General features: G+C 38.7%; 1 protein-coding gene across 2 annotated transcripts in view; it reads left to right on the top strand.

The window, feature by feature from the left end:
• Window positions 1–1561: 1561 nt before the first annotated feature.
• The window catches only part of cdyl.S (chromodomain Y like S homeolog), a 44005-nt gene continuing 20288 nt past the window's right edge, over window positions 1562–25278 (top strand). The window contains exons 1-2 of one of the 2 annotated variants that reach the window (XM_041567669.1): window positions 1562–2054; window positions 11838–12498. In XM_041567669.1, coding sequence (XP_041423603.1) covers window positions 2031–2054; window positions 11838–12498 — 685 coding nt within the window. In that variant the 5' untranslated portion in view covers window positions 1562–2030. The remainder of the gene's footprint in view (window positions 2055–11837; window positions 12499–25278) is intronic. The other variant, XM_018269445.2, reaches the window with a different exon arrangement.

Below are 25278 nucleotides of genomic sequence, written 5' to 3'. Positions count from 1 at the left end.
AATCCTTACCAAATGCAAAACAATCCTGTAGGGTTTACTTAATACCTGAATGATTTTTAAGTAGAGTTAAGCTATGAAGATCCAAATTGTGGAAAGATCCATTATATGGAAAACCCGAGGTCTTGAGCATTCTGCACAACAGGTGCCATACTTGTATATATATCCCACCCCAGCCTACTGCTGGAATTTAAAACCAGTAGTTTATGAGTTGTGCTACTTCATATTAATAAATGCACAAACTGTAACTTTACAATAGGTTATACTGTGACATATCTTCACAAGGGCAGCACTCTGCTTATATAGCTTGCCCCAGGTGCACGGTAAATAGTTCACATATTCCAAAAAAGACCAGCAACATGGGGATATTTGTGTATCAAAGTTAAAGTGTATTCACATTTGCATGAAAATCCGACGTGACGTTTCGGTCCACACAGGGACCTTCCTCATCTCATGTCGGCTATTCATGAAAATGTGAATACACTTTAACTTTGATATAATACAAACTCAAATGCACCATTTTGATGAGAACTGTAAAACTGTGTGGAAAAAAGTGCAGCTGTTATCTTTTTGTCCTGCTGTGATACTAAGGTGTAACTCAAAAGATGAAATGTAATACATTTAATTTTTATTAAATCCAAAGACATTTGTAGTTAAAGAGGGTATTTGTTGAACTTAAGTATGGTCTGGGCACATATATCCTTCTGATGAACCAATATGGAGCAGGCACTCAAAAAAGGCAAACTTCCACCAGGCAGCAATTCATGTCACGAAACGCGTCAGGCTGAGGACACAATAAACTCTTTTCACTATGAATTGTTGCCTGGTGGAAGTTTGCCTTTTTTGAGTGCCTGCTCCATATTGGTTCGTCGGTTTTTCCGCTCCCCCGTGCTGAGGGCTCAGGGCGGTGCACCTGGGCCACTTCTTTTCTGTGGTGAGTAATCATTATACTGCCTGGAGACCCCAATACTACAGATGTGTTTTCACATATATCCTTCTGACCAAATCCCAATGGTACCCAAAGGCAGCCACCTACCCTAAAACAAGTTTGCAATGGCCATTCTGAGATAGGGTTGCCACTTTTTCTGGAAAAAAAATACCAGCCTTCCTATATATTTATCTTTTTTTCCCCTATTAATAACATTGGGATTTGCAGGTGGCAACCCTATTCTCAGCCCTCACAAATAATAACAAACACAGTTTCCAACTCCTTTGAACAGAACATTAGAAAGTCAGTTCAGTAATAATTAGCCGATTTTTTTGGCGGGCCTGTGCCAATGAGCTGTCCTATCGCTAGCCTGTGGCACATTACTGTGGGATAAGAAACACTAGAAATTGTTGGTTTGAGAAAGACGATTTTCAACTTATTACCGCACCAATTTAAAGTCTGGTCAGTGCCTATGTGATAAGTTGTGGAAAGGGGACAAGCATGAACGTTTCCATTCACAATGGATGGGACAGCGGGATCCCCGCTATAGCGCTCAGACCGAACCCCAAGAGCTGACCAGTCAGCACTGTTTGCGATGCGGTGGGTGGGTCCGAGTTGGAAGGACAATGGGAGTGAGCGCAGGAAGCAGGAGGAGGGAGTAACGAGCGACCTAAAGCGAGAGAGAGCGGAAAGAGGGAGGGGTGTAATAATAGTGGTGGGCGGTTCGGTTATTGGTGCTGAAGGATACACCGACGAAGAAGAACCCTGAGCTCGGATCGCGCTAACCCACCCGTCCTTTCCCCCCTCCTCCCCACCCCGCGCTATCTGAGCTCGATTAAGGATCCTGTGGAGCGCCGAGGAGCTGCCGCTTGTGCAGCGCTGTGTGCACACATCTTCTCAGACAGTGCTCGGTTGCCCGTGTGAGTGTGCCCGAGCAGTGAGTGTGCGAGGCAGCTGCGCAGCTCCTCTGCGCACACTACCACACTGGCATTTCAGCGAGAGGAGAGAGCGAGACTGGGAGAAAAGGAGGAGGCCAAGCACACAACTGAAAGAAAGTAATCTCCTCTGCCCGGCAGCGGCTCCAACCCCCCTTACCCCCTCCAGCATGGCTTCTGAGGAACTCTACGAGGTACTGGAACCCCTTGACACCGGCTAGCATAGGGAGATCCCAAATAGGGCGGTGGGAGGGGGAATCAGCGACCCTTCTAGTTGCTGCAGTTCTCTCTTTCCCCTTTATTATCTCCCCTTTGCCTAGAGTTTACTTCACTGACTCGCCCTTGTTTAATTGGGTGTATGACTCTCCAATCCCGAGTTGCTGATCAACACCGGCAGCTACACCTTCATCCTCGCCCTCCTCTTCCTCCCTGTGTGTGCGCCTGCTGTTAGCGAGCACTTTGCTGGGCTCATACGAGAAGAGGAAAGGAAGAAACAGCACGGAGAAGTGTTTGGCCTTCCTCTTAGGCTACTGAGATGAGGAAGATGAGGGTGTAGCAGCCTTGACAGTGACTTTGCTTGCGTTATTGTGTGATAAGTGTCAAGGGAAGTGGCTCAACTGCGTTTGCGTTCAGTGGAGCCAACACTAGTTCAACTATCTCAAAACCTAAGGCTGATGGAAGCTGCCTGTACTTACAGAAATGAGCAAAGCCGTGTGTAAATGTGCTGAGGCAGCAAGGCACGTAGTTTGTGGGGAGGGAGGGGAGACACGTGTGGTTGGGGGATACAAAGTTTAGGGGTTGTATTTACCTCTACTAAAGTCTTTGAGCCCCTGTGTTATGTCTCATTTCTCAAGAGATAGAGGTTTTGAAGCTTATTATCCACTTGGAATTAGGGCTTACAACTTTTTAAAAGGCTTCCTGAACTTTACTTTCTTTTTGGACCTTGATGAAGAATGCTTCGCCCAAACAAGATGGCACTCATTTCTTGAATAATTGGTTTCACAACTGAATAAGGGATGCCCTGAATTCATATTATTTGTATTCAGCCATATACTCAACCCACTTCAAAAAACTTGGCCAAACCAACCCCTAATTCGCATATTAAAATTTGACAAAAAGCAAACATTGGCCCCATCTGCTAACAAGAATTGCTAAACATGTTAAAGTCACACGATAAAGGAGAACACAAGCTAAACAAAGAAGTAGGTTGGAAATGCTGCACATTATGTTTTGGGGTATTGAAACAGCACAAAGCAACCAAAACCCTTTAATAATCTGTGGATCAGAAGTTGCCCCCAGTAGATCCCCATCATCTTTTCTGCTACTTACAGCACATACTCTGATTTCACTTATTTGAGCTTAGGGACCAACTCATGATATACTGTATATATAGAATGTATATGGCATTTATATAGTAAATAAAGTACCCCCTCTTGTAAAATATGAGGATATTATAAATTACAGAGGAGTTTCATGACCATATATTACTTTTATATTACCATATATTTATATTATTTTTATACAGGTCATGGAACTCCGGGGTAACTTCTAATATCCTCATATTTTTCAGCTAGGGATACTTTATTTATTACAATACATAAGTCAGCTGCTCAGCCATGGGGGCAGCCATTTAAACACAGGATACACGATACATAATAAAAAACAGATAAGTGCAGAAGAATCCCACTGTATACTATAGAGCTTATCTGTTCTCTCCTGTGTATCCTGTACCTTTTCTCCTTTACCAACTGGAAAAGGCCGTCCCCATGGCTACACAACAGCTTTTTTTATATAAACTATAATAATGTTTCTGAAGCAAACACACCAGTTGTACCAGTGCATTGCAACAGTACTTTACATGTTAATTAGTTGAAAACACACTTTTTTTTGGTGTTTCTGTTCCTTTAATTATTAAATACTGCGTTAAATAATCAGCCCTGTAGGTAAATTTTTTTATGACCGACAGACCTAATAATTTCTGCTTGATAATTTCTGACAACTCCAAAGCTCAGCTTAACTGCTCAACGCATGCGAGTGTCACTGGCACTTCTAACAAAATCCAATATGGGGAGCTCCTGTGTACATATTTGAATGCCTGAATCATTACTGCTTGAAATGCTGAACCTTTAGGCTGGTGTAGTAAGTTCAGTATATGAAATATGGCATTTGTAGCCATAATAGTTTTTAGGGTTTAGTTCCCCTTTAAAGGAGAAGTCAGAAAGGTCCACCTAAATATACCAGTAACGTAGTGCTGCTGAGTCCCTGTCAAAAGAAACACTGCATTTCTTTCCTTCTATTGTGTACCAATGTGCTTCTGTATCAGACTTCCTGCCTTCATCTTAAACCTCCTTGCCCTGGGCCTGAGCATGCTCAGTTTTCTCCTCTCCCCCCCCCCCCTTCTCTGCTGTAATCTGAGCCCAGAGCTATAAGTGAGCAGGAAGAGACTCAGGCAGGAAGTGATGTCACAACAAGCTAATACTGCAGCTGCTATTCTGAACAGACAGAAAGCTTGTAGAGCTTTTTACTCCGGTATGGTAGAGCATTCTACAGAATAAACATAGCATTCTAGCTTGCACTAATGTAGCAAATCTATTGGCAATAAAATGCCTCCGTAGCTTTCCTTCTCTATCTCTAAGATGGACTCAAATATCAGTGCAAGCTTATTATTCTAGGCAGTGTTGTCCACTTTCTATCATGTAGTGGGACAGCTGACATTTCACATGCTAATGGATCAGGTTAAATTAAAATATTGCTGTCACTAAAGTAGTCTGTAGATCCCTTGAGCATGTAGCTCACTTGGAGAGTAGTGTTTGGTTTAAAGGCAACTAGCTGGACAGCCCTGATCTTAAGCTTCTTATAGGAACAGAAGTTTGGAACATTCTCATCGAGTTTGATATTTACCAAAGGTTTTTAGGGCTAAGAATATTGCAGATTACTATTGTGTAGCACAGGAAATGCACATGCTATAGATATTTTTTAGAATCTGTTTGAGGCTTTCTATCCAGTAAGAATTGGGTAATTTCATTGACTATGTATTTCATTATGTATTATTAATACTATGTATTTCACTTCACTATGTATAGGCTGTTTATCAGTTATGGTGGTTTGTTTGAATATTCACTGTTTGTGAAGTTAAGACCTGCCCTTGATGTTTATTAGGAGTAAAGTGGTCCGATGTTGCGGAACTCGGTCTTCCTTCTCCAGATTGTTACAGATGACAGATATTGCTATAAGGATTTTTTTGCAATCGTTAATATGATTTGGGATCAAACCAGAAACTGAAAAACTTGGTAAACTGTATTATGAGCACCTTCTGGCTGATGTTGCATCTTGAAAGGCATACGTCTCTCATTGCTCACTGGGCAGGTTTAGGCCTCAGAATGTGCACTTGGATGTTTTTAGACTGAAATCTGCCCTGTGTGCACAGTGACAGACAGATGCCCTTTCTGTTCTCTGTCTGTACTGACTGCAGGCACTGGTGCAATAGGGAAGGTTTTCTATTTACTGATGTGGCAGGGACAACTCTAAGTACGACATTAGCCTACGTTCATGCTGTGGCTAGGAAATTTTAGTTGGTCTATTTTATATCTAATTTAATGTTTTATGAATACTGTCCTAATGTGAATTGTAAGCCTGATGTTGCACTAAGAGGATTCTCTGCTGGTGGAGAAACGCTTGTAACCACCTATGCAGCATCCTATAGACTTTTATGAAAACTGCATTATTCACTTTCCATAAAAGTTTATAGGCGGCACCATGCTGCTTTCAGAATTTATATTGTAGGCAAAGAATGTCCTGTAATAAAATGTTTCGTTTTTAGGTCAAGAGAGATGCGTAGATGGGTACGTGGTCAACCATACCTGCATGTCTTCATTGGTTGATGAGATTCAGTGAAGAACATAGCGAGAGACCAGGAGGTTTTTACAGTTATGACATAAATTTATGACTTATATCTATCAACGGTTGAACTCCCACTTTCACCCCTTGATAAACATGCCCCTGTAGCAAGCTCTGTTTAACTTTTGATAAATATGCCTATGTATTGTAGCCCCTGCATAGCAGGTGAAACCCTAGGACTGCTGTCTATCAACTAGGAGACTGCAAAGGTTTACATTTTCAATTGCAATGTAAGAGGATGATTTGTCCAGCTTTGAGTCTATCTCTATTTTTAGGGCTTGCCACAAAATTATACTCACTTTCTACAAGCTAATTCACTAATTTCTAATGAAAAGTGGATTTGTTGCTGATTGGGTGTTTCATTTGCAATTATCATATAAGGAAGGCTAAATGCTCTTTCTCCTGTTTTTGTGTTGACAATATCTCATGGTAGGTCTCTGTTTATGCAAGATGCTGTCACTGCCTGTCTAAGAGTCAAAATATTTATTAGAAAAGGGGACAGGTGACATTTTGGAGTTCAGTGTAAAAGACACCTTTAACTATATAGTAATTGAGATTGAATTACTGATTGTAATATGCAATAGAGTGGTTGCTGATTGAGTCTGATATTACCCAAATGATATGTTTGTAATTCCAGTAACGAGTCCAATTGGAGGACATATTGCATATTAGGTTATAATCATTTATATCCACATACGTGTTCTTCCCCATCACAATTTCTTGCAAGTTCTTTATCTGTTAAATATTATACTTACCACCTTTCTATGGCAAAATAGAACCTCAAAAAATCCTTTTTAAGATTCTGAACACTCCCTAGCCTAATGATATAGTGTGCTTTCCATTGCTCATCCTGTACTTGTCAGAAGACTACAAAGCAAAATAGATGTTACAAAGATTTTTGTCCAATCTTTACACACAGCTTTACAAGTGAAGGGCAGTACTCGTTCATTTCGGAGTGATTGCTTAACTTTGGACTAATCCACACATCCTGGAATTCAAATATTACCTTCAGGCCACAGCACGGATTTAGGTTCCTAAATGAAACTATGCTGCAGAAACCTCAACTTGCATCTACTGTTCAACTCTTTCTTTATAACTTTCTTTGTGACTTCTTTCTTATCAGAAAGAACTTGTGTATGTTAAAAACATAATGCCTTCAACTATTATCCAAAATGGTTAGCTATAGTTGAATACTTGTTGTATCTCTCTCTAGACTTGAGCAAACTTATATCTGTGACACAGACTTTTATGTTTCGAGGTGATTTATTTGCTACCAAATTGGCACAGAACAGATCTGTAAATCAGACCAATATTCCTTTTTCTTATTTGCTTTGGTTCAAGCAGCTTCTAATACTGAAAAATGGTATTAGCTAATGAATTACATTGCCTTGTGTGTGAGCTATGGACCCCCTCCTCCAAAGTGATCCGTTTTATTAGCTTACTAAATTGTCTGCAGATCTGGTTATTTGATAATCTAGTTGTAATATTTTTTGTAGGTTTTCAACATTTTGTGCAAATCTTATGCAGTTTAGGCTTTGTTTACCCTGAGGCCATTCAACTTACCAGTTTATTGGCAAGGAACCATAGAACATTAGGTAGGCAGTATCGAGATGTGGTTATTCTTCAAAATTGTACACCACCCTTCAGAGTGGTTTCTTAAGTTCAGTTGAGTGGTAGGGAATTCTCTGGCATTTTAAAGCCTTAAAGGGAAACTGTCATGGGAAAACATGTTTTTTTCCCAGAATGCATCCGTTAATAGTGGTGCTCCAGCAGACTTCAGCACTGAAATCTGTTTTTCAAAAGAGCAACCTGATTTTTTTTATATTTAATTTTGAAATTTGACATTTCGGATAGAAATATTGTCAGTTCCCCAGGTGCCCCCAGTCGAATAACTTGTGCTTTGATAAACTTTAGTCACTCTTTACTGCTGTACTGCGAGTTGGAGTGATATCCACCCCTCCCAAGCAGAACAACAGAACAATGGGAAGGTAATTAGATAGCAGCTCCCTAACACAAGATAACCGCTACCTGGTTGATCTCAGAACAGCACTCACTAGTAAGGGGCCCATTTACATAGTTTGAGTGAAGAAATAGAGGAAAAAAAGTTTGAATTTCGAATGGTCGAATATGGCTACTTCGACCATCTAATGGGCTACTTCGACTACGACCTTCGACTTTGAATCGAACGATTCAAACTAAAAATCATTCGACCATTCGATAGTCGAAGTACTGTCTCTTTTAAAAAAAATTTCGACACCCTAGTTCGCCACCTAAAACTTACCGAGGCCAATGTTAGCCTATGGGGATGGTCCCCATAGGCTTCCTAACAATTTCCTGATCGAAGGAATATCCTTCGATCGATGGATTAAAATCCTTCGAAACGTTAGATTCGAAGGATTTAATCATTCGATCGAACGATTATTCCTTCGATCGTAGGAATAGCACAAAATCCTTCGACTTCGATATTCGAAGTCGAAGGATTTTACTTTGACGGTATTCGACCCTTCGTAAATGTGCCCCTAAATATCCAAGTCCCACTGCAACACATTGAGTTACATTGAGCAGGAGAAACAACAGCCTGCAAAATGACCTGAGATGGCTGCCTATGCACTAATATTACAACTAAAAAAAAATACAGTTCTTGGTTAAGGAATTACATTTTATATGGCACAGTGAATTATTTTCAGTGTAAACAGTGTAATTTAGAAATCAAAACTAGACCATAAAATCATGATGAAATCCATTTAAGGCTAATGGTGCAGCAGGCAAAATATGATTATTTTCTGCCTGGGGATCACACAGAGTGGCACAGTTATTTTTGAGTGATCTATAACTAGGCTCAGAACATGACAAGATAACACACCACCAGTAACACCCTACAGAAGACAGATGACTTTGGTCTATGGTGAGCTAATAAATATGGTTTTAGCAAACAAGTTTTTTATTACTTTATATTCAGGCCTCACTTATTCATATTCCAGTCTCTTATTCAAATCAGTAGGGTAATTTAGCGACCAGGTTGCGGAAATTGCATACTAGAGAGTTGCTGCATAAAAAGCTAAATCACTTAAAATCCACAAATAATAAAAAAATGAAAACCAATTGCAAATTGTTTCAGAATAGTCTACATCATACTATAAGTTAATTCAAAGGTTAACAACCCCAACCCTATGACCAAGCTTACATTAAAGGGGAACTCCACACAAACATAACTTAAGCTTTTTGAAAAGTAAACATAATTTCAAGCAACTTTGCATTATATATCAATTAAAAAATATGCAGACTTTTCATGATTTTTAATGGTTTGGAAAAGTTCCCTAAGCCTAGCCCCCTGCTCTCCTGCTGATCTGTCTGACTACTTTCCTTAGCTGGCTGACTACTGTTACTTTGTATCAGCAGCCATCTGTCCTTGGCCTGCATTCTCCAAACCACATAATTCCCTGCACACGTGATATCAATAAGGAACGGAACATCACCGTGCAATGCATTGTGGGTATGTAGTTCCTGCATGCTGTCTGTAAGCTGTGGAGAAGTTGGTACAATTTGTAACATCTGTGTTTAGTCCCTTCTTCCCTGCCAGGATTTCAAATGATGCAGAAAGAACTGTTAAACAGCTGGATTTCAGCATAAAAAATTGCTTTTTTTCATACTTTTTGAAGAAATAGGTAACTGTGATGGGTATATTAGGGGTTTCTGTGTTATGTTGTGTTATGTTATCATTGAACAATTTTGCACTGAATGTGCAATGAATATGATTTGTTCTGAACATATTTTTACCTTTAGTTTTAGTAATGGTGTTTTATATTCTTTGCAGTAAAAAGAGCAAAATTTGGAATTGTAAGTAGTCACATTTTACTTAATGTTTTAGTAGCACATGCAAAACAAATGATCAGTCCACTGAGAAGACTCTGATGAGCTTATTCTAATCACGCAGCCTAACAATGGTTTCAGTTTTGGAAAGGGAGGAGTTTCTTTAAACAAATTGCTTCTTAGCGGACTTGAAGTAGCGTTTGACTTTACTTTCGATTTCCGATTTTTTTCCTATTTATTGAAAACCTAAAACACCAAGAGTAGGAAAAAAGTATTTTCATCTCAAGCACTATTCATTAATAGTTTAAAATAGCACTCTGCGGATAGCTCGATTAAGCAACTTGTTTACTACCCACCATAGAACTGGGTCGTTTTCTGAAGTGTCAAGCAATGGAGCATCTTGTCATTTCCTGTGCCTAGTTACAGACCTTTTAAGCAAACACTCCACTTAATCTGTCTGTTCCACAGTTTAGTGCAAGAAATCTCAATGTATCTGAGTTAAACCCTTTTTTGCAGAGAGGAGTGGTCTAAGCTTTTTCACCAAGCCATGTGAAATTATATAAAATTATAGCAACTGTTTGGATGCAGTTATTACTGCTAATGTTCATGCAACAAATTACCTATTAAGCTTTTGGGGCAATTACTTTTTCGTATTGGTTATATGGGTGTTACATAACTTTGTTCCTTAAAGTGACCCACATCTGCAAAACTATTTTTTGTATAACAAAATAAAATTATCAACTTTCCAATATACAATTATACATTTAGTGATTTTAATGTAATTGCTTTAATCCCAGACTTTCTTCCTCTTGTTATATCCTTATTGTATTTTGCACTCTCTGATGGCATTGTAAAATTGATCATCTTTCTGGTATCACCTGAATACTAGCAATACTTGTGAACACATGTATGAGAAGCACTCCTCACATAATTCAATTTTAAAGTGGATCCTTCCCCATGATACTATGATGTTCTACTGCTGTACTATTTAATAATATGCCCTTATTGCTATTCTTCTTTATTTTCCTGTTTATTCCTTTTGTATTAAATTTTAAAAAAAAATGCAGTGCTGTCTCCTGAAACAATGTTGCAAACCAACACCTTAAGGAAACTAAAAGTTTATTTATCAACATTCAAATTTGAATTTTTGACATTATTCAAATTTTTTTTTTGTAAAAAAACTCACAAATTTGAATTACATTTTCAATAACTTAAAAATGCTTTGTATTTATTCAGCACAAAAAAACCTTGAATGTAAATCTTCGGCATTTATAGCTTTTGCGTTCATGTGAACGTCAATGGGAGTTGTCCTAAGCAAAAATTCAAGCTATTTTTTCCATTTGAATCTTTTGAGTTTATCTGAGCTTGTAAAACTTACAAATTCAGTTCTTTTAAGATTTATTTTTTCTCGATTCTATCCAATTTTAAATTAACATTTTGTAATAAATAAACAGATTTTTTTTCGAGTTTTTTAAATTGTGGGTTTATTCAAATTAGAGAAAACTCTAAAACCTCACAAATCACATATATTATAAATACGCCCATTAAAGTCACTCTAGCTAGCCTCAGAGAAGCTCAGAGTAAGTACACATCCATTCATTTTTTTGGGTATAGATCCCGTTCAAATAAATGCAGTACTTTACAGATTGTTGTGTTTACTCAGGTTCCTCTTGTCTAATACACTGTAAGTTGGAGTCTCTGCACCATCCACAAATCTAATTTAAAAAGCCTTTATTGGTATCATGGCTCAAATCTCCAACAACAAATGACATTTCAAGCCCGGGCTTTTTTCAAGTTAAAAAATTTATGGTGCTGTGACTCCAACTTCCATCGTATAAGACAGTTGAGGTGGACAACTTTACAGGAGAACAGGCACCATAAATTTTGGTGATTTTTCAACCAGTTTGGTGAGTGCTGACCAATTGCAATTTTCCCCTTGTCCAATATCGCATGTTTAAAGATCAAATGTAAAATAATTGGGAATATCCGTAATGGGAAAAATACCTTTTTAACTTTTGTTTTAATTGCTTCAGCGATGTTAAAATAAAATGAAAGTAGACACATCTTACAACGAAGTTTTAAGGGTTCTGCAGTATATACAATTCTTCTTTTCAAAGTTAAAAAAGATATAAAAAGTTTTTATTGCTTCAACAGAATGATACTAGATATTCTTTATAGCCCTAACAATCTTTTCTGTCATGGTTTCTTTCTAATTGTATATATACTTTATTATTAACATCTTTTAATTGTTTGCATTTTTACATTTACAGGTAGAACAAATTATCGATAAAAGGAAAAACAAAAAAGGTAAAATTGAATATTTGGTGCACTGGAAAGGATATGACAGTGGAGATGATACATGGGAGCCAGAACAACATTTAGTAAATTGTGAGGAATATATCCATGAATTCAACAGAAAACACAGTGAGAAGCCGAAAGACAACACTACTTTAAGATCTAACCGGACATCTCCAAATAATGCTAGAAAACAAATTTCAAGGTCTACAAATAGTTCTATTACACGAACATCTCCAAAATCTTTGCCTGGAAATAAGGAAAGTGACTCAAAAAATCAGTTCCTCCCCAGCAGTCCAAAATTGCGCAGAAGTCCTTCCCAAGCAATTCCAAGCAGGAAAAATATAGACCTTTCCAGATCTGGAATTAAAATACTTGTGCCCAAAAGTCCAATGAAAAGTAGAACTTCTGTAGATGGATTTCAGAATGAAAATACAGAAAAATTAAATCATTTAGAACAGGAACAAGACTCTACAGCCCCTGAGGTAACAGCTGAGAAACCAGTTGGGGCATTATTGGGACCTGGTGCTGAAAGGGCTCGTATGGGGAGCAGACCAAGGCCTCAGCCTTTGCTACCACAGATTCAAATGCCACTAGCAGTGACTGCAGCATCTGCATTAGCTGTAAATGGTAAAGGTAAGATGAGTTTGTAACCCCAATATTCATTCAGCATCAATTTTTTTTTAATATAACCTAAATAGAATGTCATTGTTATAAAGATGTGATGTTAATTTTACAGTAGTACAGAAATGCAAAATTTGATACAATTTTATAATTTTACACACACAATGGTGCTTGAAAGTTTAATATGAATGTGACCTAAAACATCATTTGATTTTCAAACAACTTCTAAAAATAGATGAAGAAAACCTAATAACCTCAACCTTCTGTTGAGAAGCTAAGCTTTAGGGGGAATCACAAATTATCGAGCAGAAAATTAGGTTGGTCTGTAATATAAACTGAAGCTACAGGGCTGATTATTAAATTCTGATTCTAGTTGCACTGGTTCTGTGCTGCCATTAGTAATTATCTGTATTAATTACTAATCAGCCTTATATTGGGACATTTCTATTCTATGTGTACTGTATATTATAAGTTGGTCCCTAAGCTCAGTAAGTTAAAGCAGCACAGAGCATGTGCAAGTGAATCCATAGAAAAGAAGATGGGGAGCTACTGGGGCATCTTTGGAGGCACAGATCTTCCCTGCTAAAGGGCTGTGGTTGCCTTGGGCTGGTACAGAAGCACAAAACATAATGTACAACATGTCTGGCTACTTCTTTAGTTCTCCTTAAACCATTCTTCCAAATAATGGCTTAGTCTGTTTAGGATCCTTATCTAGCTGCATAACCCACTGTCTCTTGAGATTCAGTTCATGAATCAAGACAGATGTCTTAATATTTTCCTTTAGGCTTCTCTGGTATAGTTCAGAATTAATTGTCCCATCAGTGATGGCTAGCCGCCCAGGCCCAGATGCTGCAAAACAGGCCCAAACCAGAACACTCCCACCATCATGTTTCATAGAGGGGATAAGATGCTAATGCTGGAATGCAGTGTTTTACTTTCTCCAAGTGTAACTCTCCTCATTTAAGCCAAAAAGTTATATTTTGACTTAGTCTGTTGGGGGAGAGCAGCTGGCTTCTCCTTGCTACCCTGCCATACACACCATTGTTGTTCAGTGTTCTCCTAATGGTGGACTCATGAACATCAACATTTGCCAATGTGAGACAGTCTTTCAGTTGTTAAGAAGTGCCTTCTTTGTAACCTTTTAGACAAGTGCTGTCCAACTTCTGTGCTACCGAGGGCTGAAATTTTTCTGGCCTACATTGTGGAGGGCCAATAATGGAAGCCAGTGTTGACAACTCCCTTTTTTAAACCACACCCACTTTAAACCACACCCATGTTACCGCAAGACTATGCCCACATTAATTGTGGTTGCACACCACAAAACCAAATGTTTGTTGCTCATTGCAGGGATATCACTTGTCACTTGTATGTGAAAAAAGTTAAGTCAAATTTAAACATACCCTTAAATCCAAATGCCTCCTCTTTCCCTGTGAATAACACAGCACCCCCAGCACATGATTAAACACCTTAGGGGCCCCTAACAATAATTTATTTTCAAATGCTAACAAACCCCCAGAAGAAATACCAGACTTATGTTCCATAGGCAGGGCACGCACACACATGGGGAAGGCAGAACAGGTCAGGAGACAGGGAAACCCATCAGGACAACTCTCAGATGTACTACATACAGTGACACAGTGCTGGTGCACCATTAGCATTTTTAATAAAGTGTGAACAATGTGGGCAGTTTCAGTCTGGGTCTCAGGTGTGAACAGTACAGGGTTTTAGGGGTGTAAACAATAGAGGTGTCACAAGTGTGAGCAATGCAGGGGGATCACAGGTGTGAACAATACAGGGGATTCGTCTAAATTTGAGGTTTAAACTATGCAGGGGCCAGTTAATCTCTGTAGTGATACAATTTAAATCTTACACATGGTAAGTAAACACAGCAGGTAGGTGGGGGCCACACAAGGGGTGGTTGGAGTTATTTTTGATGGTGACCACTTATTGAATTTCCTCCATTTGTACACAATCTGACTGTTGGTGGAGTCTGTACTCTTAAAAGATGATCTTGTAACCTTTTCCAGTGTTATGGGCATCAATAACTCTTTTTCCTCTGACTCCTCCTTTGTTCTAGCCATGATACGCATCCACAAATGTGTTGTGTGTATGATCAGGCTTTGGTGGATCCCCCTTTCTTTAAATAATACTTGGTCTTTCAATCACACCTGATTATCATCTCATTGACTGAAAATACCAGACTGATTTCACCTTCAAATTATATGATAATGATGTGTGTGTGTGTGTGTATGTATATAGATAGATAGATAGATAGATAGATAGATAGATATGTATGTGTATAAATAGATATATATATAGATAGATAGATAGATAGATATATAGATATGTATGTGTGTAAATATATATATATATATATATATATTTATACACATACATATCTCTATATATATATATATATATATCTATATCTATCTATCTATCTATATATAAATTCACAAAGTACCTGCACTCCTGCCTTGTTGGTCGAAAGTGGGTGCTTGGTCAATCAGGGTATACAATGTTGAAAGTGGACCAGCACACGAAATGTTCAATCAAAAAAGGTTTATTTCAACGCATGAGTGAGAGAGTGAGAGAGTGAGAGAGTGAGAGAGTGAGAGAGTGAGAGAGTGAGAGAGAGAGAGAGAGAGACATCACTTGTCACTTGTATGTGAAAAAAGTTAAGTCAAATTTAAACATACCCTTAAATCCAAATGCCTCCTCTTTCCCTGTGAATAACACAGCACCCCCAGCACATGATTAAACACCTTAGGGGCCCCTAACAATAATTTATTTTCAAATGCTAACAAACCCCCAGAAGAAATACCAGGCTTATGTTCCATAGGCAGGGCACGCACACACATGGGGAAGGCAGAACAGGTCAGGAGACAGGGAAACCCATCAGGACAACTCTCAGATGTACTACATACAGTGACACAGTGCTGGTGCACCATTAGCATTTTTAATAAAGTGTGAACAATGTGGGCAGTTTCAGTCTGGGTCTCAGGTGTGAACAGTACAGGGTTTTAGGGGTGTAAACAATAGAGGTGTCACAAGTGTGAGCAATGCAGGGGGATCACAGGTGTGAACAATACAGGGGATTCGTCTAAATTTGAGGTTTAAACTATGCAGGGGCCAGTTAATCTCTGTAGTGATACAATTTAAATCTTACACATGGTAAGTAAACACAGCAGGTAGGTGGGGGCCACACAAGGGGTGGTTGGAGTTATTTTTGATGGTGACCACTTATTGAATTTCCTCCATTTGTACACAATCTGACTGTTGGTGGAGTCTGTACTCTTAAAAGATGATCTTGTAACCTTTTCCAGTGTTATGGGCATCAATAACTCTTTTTCCTCTGACTCCTCCTTTGTTCTAGCCATGATACGCATCCACAAATGTGTTGTGTGTATGATCAGGCTTTGGTGGATCCCCCTTTCTTTAAATAATACTTGGTCTTTCAATCACACCTGATTATCATCTCATTGACTGAAAATACCAGACTGATTTCACCTTCAAATTATATGATAATGATGAGTGTGTGTGTGTGTGTATGTATATAGATAGATAGATAGATAGATATGTATGCGTATAAATAGATATATAGATAGATAGATAGATAGATAGATAGATAGATATAGATATAGATATATATATAGATATGTATGTGTGTAAATATATATATATATATATATATATTTATACACATACATATCTCTCTATATATATATATATATATATATATCTATATCTATCTATCTATCTATATATAAATTCACAAAGTACCTGCACTCCTGCCTTGTTGGTCGAAAGTGGGTGCTTGGTCAATCAGGGTATACAATGTTGAAAGTGGACCAGCACACGAAATGTTCAATCAAAAAAGGTTTATTTCAACACATGAGAAAGAGAGTGAGAGAGAGTGAGAGAGAGTGAGAGAGAGTGAGAGAGAGTGAGAGAGAGTGAGAGAGAGTGAGAGAGAGTGAGAGAGAGTGAGAGAGAGTGAGAGAGAGTGAGAGAGAGTGAGAGAGAGTGAGAGAGAGTGAGAGAGTGAGAGAGAGAGAGAGAGAGAGAGAGAGAGAGAGAGAGAGAGAGAGAGAGTGAGAGAGTGAGAGAGTGAGAGAGTGAGAGAGTGAGAGAGTGAGAGATTGACTGATTGGAGTCACTTTTAATCATTCCTATACCAACAGTACACTTGGGGAGAGAGACTGCAATATCCCACAATGCCCTCTGTTGGTTATATGAAAGAATAACAGTGCGCCCTCTGTTGGTTATATGAAAGAATAACAGTGACTGCAATATCACACAGCGCCCTCTGTTGGTTATACGAAAGATTAACAGTGATGGCAATATCAAACAGCACCCTCTGCACATGGTAGTGGGACAGTGGGACAATGCACACAGTAATCCGTTTGGCAATTCTCTGTCACCATCAACTTTGCAAAGAAGTCCGGTTGAGCGCTGGGGGGGTCGCTTTGGCAGAATGTGCGCTGCTGGGAGACGGGGCTGTAGTTGTGTCTAGGCTTATACTAGAGTCAATAAGTTTTCCCAGTTTTCGTAGGTAAAATTAGGTACCTCGGCTTATACTCGGGTCGGCTTATACTCGAGTATATACGGTATGTATGTGTGTGTATATATAGATAGATAGATATGTGTATATATATACAGAAACGTTAGGTCAGTGCACCCAGAAAACAAAAGAATGCCTAGGTGCAAGGACTTAAAACATTAATGAAAACAAAACAATAAATAGTCCGCACACATAGGTCTTACTTGAAAAATTGGTGTGATTTATTCAACGTTTTGGCTCAGCCACATGAGCCATCTTCAGGAAGTGAGGGTTCACAATAAACATACGAATTTAAAGGCAATGGTATACATGAAAGGGCGCCAAATACAAAATGACGCAGGTGATGGGCATGTGTGGGATAATGGCGTCATGCTATTGGTGGCGACAGAGTACTGAGGCGACTGTGCCAGATGCACTGCAAGGTGTTTGAATATTTACGAGGTGCTCACCCCGTTTTTGATGTTCATTCTTCGGCGGGACTAATCGTGTATCTTTAACCATAAGATACGGGGTCCTCCTTTTGTTTTTATTACGCTATAATTGTCACGATCACTTTATTAGGTTAAGCACCATTATTTATGTATACACACGGTGGCAGATGTTGTTTATACACGTTGTATTCCCATTACACCTTCACCCCTGCAGCAATGGTGATTGGTTTGACACATTTATGACGCCATTATCCCACACCTGCGTCATTTTGTATTTGTCGCCCTTTCATGTATACCATTGCCTTTAAATTCGTATGTTTATTGTGAACCCTCACTTCCTGAAGACGGCTCTATGAGAGCCGAAACGCCTTGATGCACCATGCATGAATAAATACACTTTGAATCACACCTGATGGGCAATGCCGTGAGTGCTTTCTTTGAACTTTATATATATATATATATATATATATATATATATATATATATAAAATATCAAAACAGGGGGGTTGTGGGAGCACTCTAAAGGCTTTAAAGTATATATATATATATGTATAATAAATGCTATTGCATATGTACCCAAAACAGGGGTTATTTTGTTACAAAGTTATGATCATAAAATTGATAAGCCACCCCGAATGGCGGTCCCTAACTTGTTTTATATTTTATGTGCAATATATATATATATATATATATATATATATATATATATATATATATATATATATATATATATATATATATATATATTCATGTGTGTGTTTAAACATTAAACAAACCCAAAAATGTTTTGCTACCAATAAGGATTTGTGAAGGTTATTAGGATCAAGTTACTGTTTTATTATTACAGAAAAAAAGGCAATAATTTTTAAATATTATTTACGTATAATTGACTCTATTGGAGATGGCTGCCCTCTAATTCAGAGCTTTCTGAATATTTCCAGATAAGGCATCCCATTTCTATATCCAAGCTTTCTGCATAAGGGATCCCATACCATAAATATTATGTTCCATGCCAATTTTCTTTTAATTTCTGTGTGGTACTGTATCGCATGCTTTAGCAAATCACATCCATTACCACTTCAATGTCTTGACTTCTGCTCATTGGAAACAAAAGTATCTGGTAAGATCTATTAAAGGAACCCATAACTTAAAATGTTTAAAAGTAGTTAAAATATAATGCACTGTTTCCCTGCATTGATACAACTGGTGTGTTTGCTTGAAAAACACTACTAAACTGCTAGATCGACTGTGTAGCCATGGGGCAGTCATTGAAGGCACGGGTTACATAGCAGATAACGGATACTCTGTAGAATGTAGGGCTTAAGTGTGTGTTCCCGGCATGAGAAGGTTGCTATAAAGAAAGGTTTAATTTTGTATGCTTACCTGATTGTAGTCAGCGAAGTCCCTGGCTTGATTGAAGGTCTCGCGCGACAGCTGGGTAGCAAAGAAAGTCGATTGGTGGATAGCAATCATGTGACCTAAACGAAAGGGTATAAAAGCCGGTTCGCGGCTAGCTTACCTATCAGTCGGTGAAGATTGGTGAAGGAGGAGTATCGTCAACATGCTGTCCAGATTTGCCGCTACAGCCGCATCTGAACCTCCGCCGATCGCTGCCGAGGACGTCTTGCGATGGCTTCAGGAGAAGGCGGGTCTGGAAGAAATCAAGCGTGTCATCGTTGGTTGCCGCCAGGAGCTTCAAGGGGATTCAGATGAGAACTCCACCTGCCAATCAGAAGACACTTCCGGGTCCCGCAACCAGCCAATCGGATCGTCGCCTACGAAGAGAGGAAAAAGAAAAGCTCCGGTTAAAAAAGCCGCATTCAAGAACCATCCGGCGCAGAGGAAGAAGCTCCCAGCTGTTACTCCATGGAAGAATCTTCGCACCCCAGCAGCAGCAAGCAAGCCAGTCACCGCTTCCGACAAGGATCTTCAGGGACAACTCCACCTCGCTCCAGGTTGTTAGACGAGGACCCACGCTCCGCCGACGCTTCTCCGCTCGGATCCTGTGACACCAAGTCAAGAGAGGCCAAGCACGTCAGCGGAGTCTGCTAGCAACGTCCCCAGATGGCCGGCATCTTCTCCGCCGCAGAGGTCTTCGCTGGCAGAGGTCGACTTTGGGATGGCATCGGAGGCGGCCATGGAGCTCCAGAGCGCTGATGCAAGTGTCTCTTGGGCTTGCTACTTTAGCGATGCCAAACCATTCTAGCCATCCTATAGTGGCTAGGGCAGCCTCTGTTCCTCCCTCCCATCTTAGGTTGGGATTCAACAGGATCCACAGCCCCAGGCTAGTGTGGAGCAGGGTTCAAGACTACTACTAGAACTAGGTAATATATTTAAAACTTTAATTAACTCTAACTCTCCTGGTGTGGTGAATACGCAAATAAGCACAGGAATTCATGAAAATAGTTACAAGGATGTTTTTGTGTGTCAGGTTACTCCGCTGGGCCTACATTTATCGGGTACAGTTAAAGGGATACTGTCATGGGAAAAATTTTTTTTTTCAAAATGAATCTGTTAATAGTGCTGCTCCAGCAGAATTCTGCACTGAAATCCATTTCTCAAAAGAGCAAACAGATTTTTTTATATTCAATTTTGAAATCTGACATGGGGCTAGACATTTTGTCAATTTCCCAGCTGCCCCATGTCATGTGACTTGTGCTCTGATAAACTTCAATCACTCTTTACTGCTGTACTGCAAGTTGGAGTGATATCACCCCCTCCCTTTTCCCCCCAGCAGCCAAACAAAAGAACAATGGGAAGGTAACCAGATAACAGCTCCCTAACACAAGATAACAGCTGCCTGGTAGATCTAAGAACAACACTCAATCGTAAAAACCCATGTCCCACTGAGACTCCTTCAGTTACATTGAGAAGGAGAAACAGCAGCCTGCCAAAAAGCATTACTCTCCTGAAGTGCAGGCACAAGTCACATGACATGGGGCAGCTGGGAAATTGACAAAATGTCTAGCCCCGTGTCAGATTTCAAAATTGAATATAAAAAAATCTGTTTGCTCTTTTGAGAAATGGATTTCAGTGCAGAATTCTGCTGGAGCAGCACTATTAACTGATTCATTTTGAAAAAAAATTTTTTTCCCATGACAGTATCCCTTTAAGGATAAAATCCTAAAAGGAGATTATATAGACTTGCTTTCACTTTTGCCTTCGGCCAAGGAATTTTTAAAATCAGACCATAAGGGGGATACTGAGGAAGAAAGACGCAGACCAGTGGCCAGGACATTCACAAATTGGTTGCAGGCCTTTTGCATATATTCTAATATATAATGTGAGAGGTTTCCCAATGTTTATTTAAACATTTAAATATTATTTTGGAGGCATATAGGAGCTATGGCGGAGTAGCTTGGTTTTTATATGATGACCGGGTAAGACAAAAAATGGCAGTTCATAAGTCTATGCTTTGGTGTTCTAAGGACATAGATTTATGGATGGGAATGTTAGCACCAAAACCTCAGCTGCTGCAGAATCAGACTAAGAATGTTGCAGGTAGGAATGCTTGTTGGTCCTTTAATGAAAATTTTTGCAAATGGCAAAATAGTTGGCGATATAAACATGAATGCTCTATTTGCACGGGGGCACACCCGGCCTTTCGTTGCGCAAAGAGATTTACTGAAGCTGTAAAATTCAATCAAAAAGAACAGCACCAAAAAAGTGATAACGCCAGTGATACTGTACGCAATGTTACCCTACTTAAGGGTCTATCCAAACCAACAGAAAGCAACACTAATTGAATCGGGTTTTGGTGAAGGTTTTATAATCCCTTCAGATAACACAAAATGGTCTCCAGTTGTAGTAGATAATTTAAAATCAGCTAAAAAATATCCTGAGGTTGTCAGGGAAAAATTGCTTAAGGAATTATCTTTTAGCAGAATTGCTGGTCCTTTTAAGGATATTCCATTGTTTAAAATGAGAATTTCTCCTTTAGGAGTAGTACCTAAAAAGCAAACTGTCTCTTTTAGATTAATTCATCATTTGTCATTTCCTAATGGTTTATCAGTTAATGATAGCATTTCTCCAGAGTTATGTTCAGTGGAAATGCGTCTTTTGACAAAGCGGTTAACTTGCTCAGACTTTGCGGTGCAGGAGCACAATTGGCAAAAAGTGATATTCAGTCTGCTTTCAGATTACTTTCCATTCATCCCGATTGTTATTTTCTGTTAGATTTCCATTTTGATGGGTGTTATTACTATGACAGATGTTTGCCCATGGGCTGTGCTGTATCTTGCAATTATTTTGAATTATTTTCTAATTTTTTGGAATGGACGGTTAAATTTGAAACTGGTTCTTAATTTATTTTACATTATCTAGATGATTTTTTATTTATCGGTCCAGCCGGTACAGACACTTGCAACATTCTTTTAAACACATTTTTGTTGTTAGCTAAAAAATCTGGGATACCTATAGCCATGGATAAGACATTTAAACCGACTAATTCTTTACAGTTTTTAGGTATCTAAATTGATTCTGAAGTTTGCTTTCGGCTGCTCTAGTAGCCCAAAAACTGACACTCAAACATATTCAATCGCTAGTAGGGCATTTAAATTTTGCGACTAGGATAATCCGGATCGGTAGGGTTTTTAACCTGAGGCTCATACAATTTACAGTTGGTATGTGTAACCCTTACTGGCATATTCGTATCCCTAATGAGGTTAAGGCGGATTTGATCATTTGGCAGCCGTTTCTAATGCATTTTAATGATAGAACCTGCTGGCAGGATAATTTCATTGAAAACTCTGCACTACACCTTTATTCACATGCTGCAGCATCAACTGGTTTTGGCATTATATTTAAACAACGTTGGTGTTGTGAGGCTTGGCCCACATATTGGATGAACAGATTTAATTAAAAATTTGGTTTTACTTGAACTATTCCCAGTATTGGTTGCGTTAGAAATTTGGGGACATCTACTTGTTAATAAAAGGATTATATTACATTGTGACAACATGGGCGTAGTTCAAGTAATAAATACTTTATCAGCAAAATCTCCGCCAGTTGTGAACATTTTACGACAAATAGTTTTTAGAGCATTCAAGCATAACATATGGATAAAAGCAAAACATGTTCCGGGGTGTCAGAACTCAATGGCAGATGCTTTGTCTCGTTTTCAGCTTACTCTTTTTAGTCAGCTAGCGGGAGACATCGATCCAGACAGTTTTGACTGCCCGAGTTATCTGTGGAATTTAATAGCAAATTAGAAGAGTTTATTTCTCAATCGTTTTCAAAGAAAACTTGGAGAGATTATCTGAGCACTTGGCAAAATTGGTTAAATCAAAAAGCAAAAAGGGAAGGAGTCAAAGGGGATTAAGATAATTTAATTTTGTTAATGTTGGAGCATACTGAAGCTCAACATTCGGTAGTTTATGTTAAAAAACAACTGGCTGGCATTTCTTTCTTTTTGAGACTGGTCAATCTGATGTTACTAAAGCAGCAGTTGTTAAACAATTTTTAAAAGGTTGGCATAAAGAAAAATTTGTAGCTGATAAAAGAAAGCCAATTACTTTGAATTTGTTACACAAATTGTTACTTGTATCAGAGTCAGTATGTTTATCTGATTACGAAGTTACTTTGTTTAAGTTACTCTTCCTCTTGATGTTTTTTGCAGCATTAAGAGTAAGTGAAGCTGTTTCTAAATTGAAACAAGGTGGTTTACATATAAACGATGTGCAACTGGTAGATAATAAATTGAGAGTTTTAATTAAAAAATCAAAGACAGACCAGTTAGGCAAAGGAACACTGCTGTGGATAGGATCATTTGAATGTTTAAATCTATGCCCAGTCAAAGCCTATGAGAGCTTCCTCGCCATTAAACCTAATGTGGATGGTTCTTTTTTCATACATTGTGATGGCTTACCGGTTACAAAATTTCAGTTGGAACATGTTCTTAAGCGTTGTTTACAAAAATTGAACATGGAGCCTAATGCATATAAGTCGCACTCTTTTCATATTGGTGCTGCTATTGGGTTTTATCAAGAGGCTAGGACGATGGGATTCAAAAAGATACAGATCGTACATTAGGCCAAATCTAATTGACAAATGTCTTCGCTGGCAGAGGTCGACTTTGGGATGGCATCGGAGGCGGCCATGGAGCTCCAGAGCGCTGATGCAAGTGTCTCTTGGGCTCGCTACTTTAGCGATGCCAAACCATTCTAGCCATCCTATAGTGGCTAGGGCAGCCTCTGTTCCTCCCTCCCATCTTAGGTTGGGATTCAACAGGATCCACAGCCCCAGGCTAGTGTGGAGCAGGGTTCAAGACTACTACTAGAACTAGGTAATATATTTAAAACTTTAATTAACTCTAACTCTCCTGGTGTGGTGAATACGCAAATAAGCACAGGAATTCATGAAAATAGTTACAAGGATGTTTTTGTGTGTCAGGTTACTCCGCTGGGCCTACATTTATCGGGTACAGTTAAGGATAAAATCCTAAAAGGAGATTATATAGACTTGCTTTCACTTTTGCCTTCGGCCAAGGAATTTTTAAAATCAGACCATAAGGGGGATACTGAGGAAGAAAGACGCAGACCAGTGGCCAGGACATTCACAAATTGGTTGCAGGCCTTTTGCATATATTCTAATATATAATGTGAGAGGTTTCCCAATGTTTATTTAAACATTTAAATATTATTTTGGAGGCATATAGGAGCTATGGCGGAGTAGCTTGGTTTTTATATGATGACCGGGTAAGACAAAAAATGGCAGTTCATAAGTCTATGCTTTGGTGTTCTAAGGACATAGATTTATGGATGGGAATGTTAGCACCAAAACCTCAGCTGCTGCAGAATCAGACTAAGAATGTTGCAGGTAGGAATGCTTGTTGGTCCTTTAATGAAAATTTTTGCAAATGGCAAAATAGTTGGCGATATAAACATGAATGCTCTATTTGCACGGGGGCACACCCGGCCTTTCGTTGCGCAAAGAGATTTACTGAAGCTGTAAAATTCAATCAAAAAGAACAGCACCAAAAAAGTGATAACGCCAGTGATACTGTACGCAATGTTACCCTACTTAAGGGTCTATCCAAACCAACAGAAAGCAACACTAATTGAATCGGGTTTTGGTGAAGGTTTTATAATCCCTTCAGATAACACAAAATGGTCTCCAGTTGTAGTAGATAATTTAAAATCAGCTAAAAAATATCCTGAGGTTGTCAGGGAAAAATTGCTTAAGGAATTATCTTTTAGCAGAATTGCTGGTCCTTTTAAGGATATTCCATTTTTTAAAATGAGAATTTCTCCTTTAGGAGTAGTACCTAAAAAGCAAACTGTCTCTTTTAGATTAATTCATCATTTGTCATTTCCTAATGGTTTATCAGTTAATGATAGCATTTCTCCAGAGTTATGTTCAGTGGAAATGCGTCTTTTGACAAAGCGGTTAACTTGCTCAGACTTTGCGGTGCAGGAGCACAATTGGCAAAAAGTGATATTCAGTCTGCTTTCAGATTACTTTCCATTCATCCCGATTGTTATTTTCTGTTAGATTTCCATTTTGATGGGTGTTATTACTATGACAGATGTTTGCCCATGGGCTGTGCTGTATCTTGCAATTATTTTGAATTATTTTCTAATTTTTTGGAATGGACGGTTAAATTTGAAACTGGTTCTTAATTTATTTTACATTATCTAGATGATTTTTTATTTATCGGTCCAGCCGGTACAGACACTTGCAACATTCTTTTAAACACATTTTTGTTGTTAGCTAAAAAATCTGGGATACCTATAGCCATGGATAAGACATTTAAACCGACTAATTCTTTACAGTTTTTAGGTATCTAAATTGATTCTG

This window comes from Xenopus laevis, chromosome 6S, assembly GCF_017654675.1.
Source record: "Xenopus laevis strain J_2021 chromosome 6S, Xenopus_laevis_v10.1, whole genome shotgun sequence".
Taxonomy (NCBI): domain Eukaryota; kingdom Metazoa; phylum Chordata; class Amphibia; order Anura; family Pipidae; genus Xenopus; species Xenopus laevis.
Note: the sequence above shows the minus strand (reverse complement) of the source record. Positions and strands in the feature narration are given on the sequence as shown.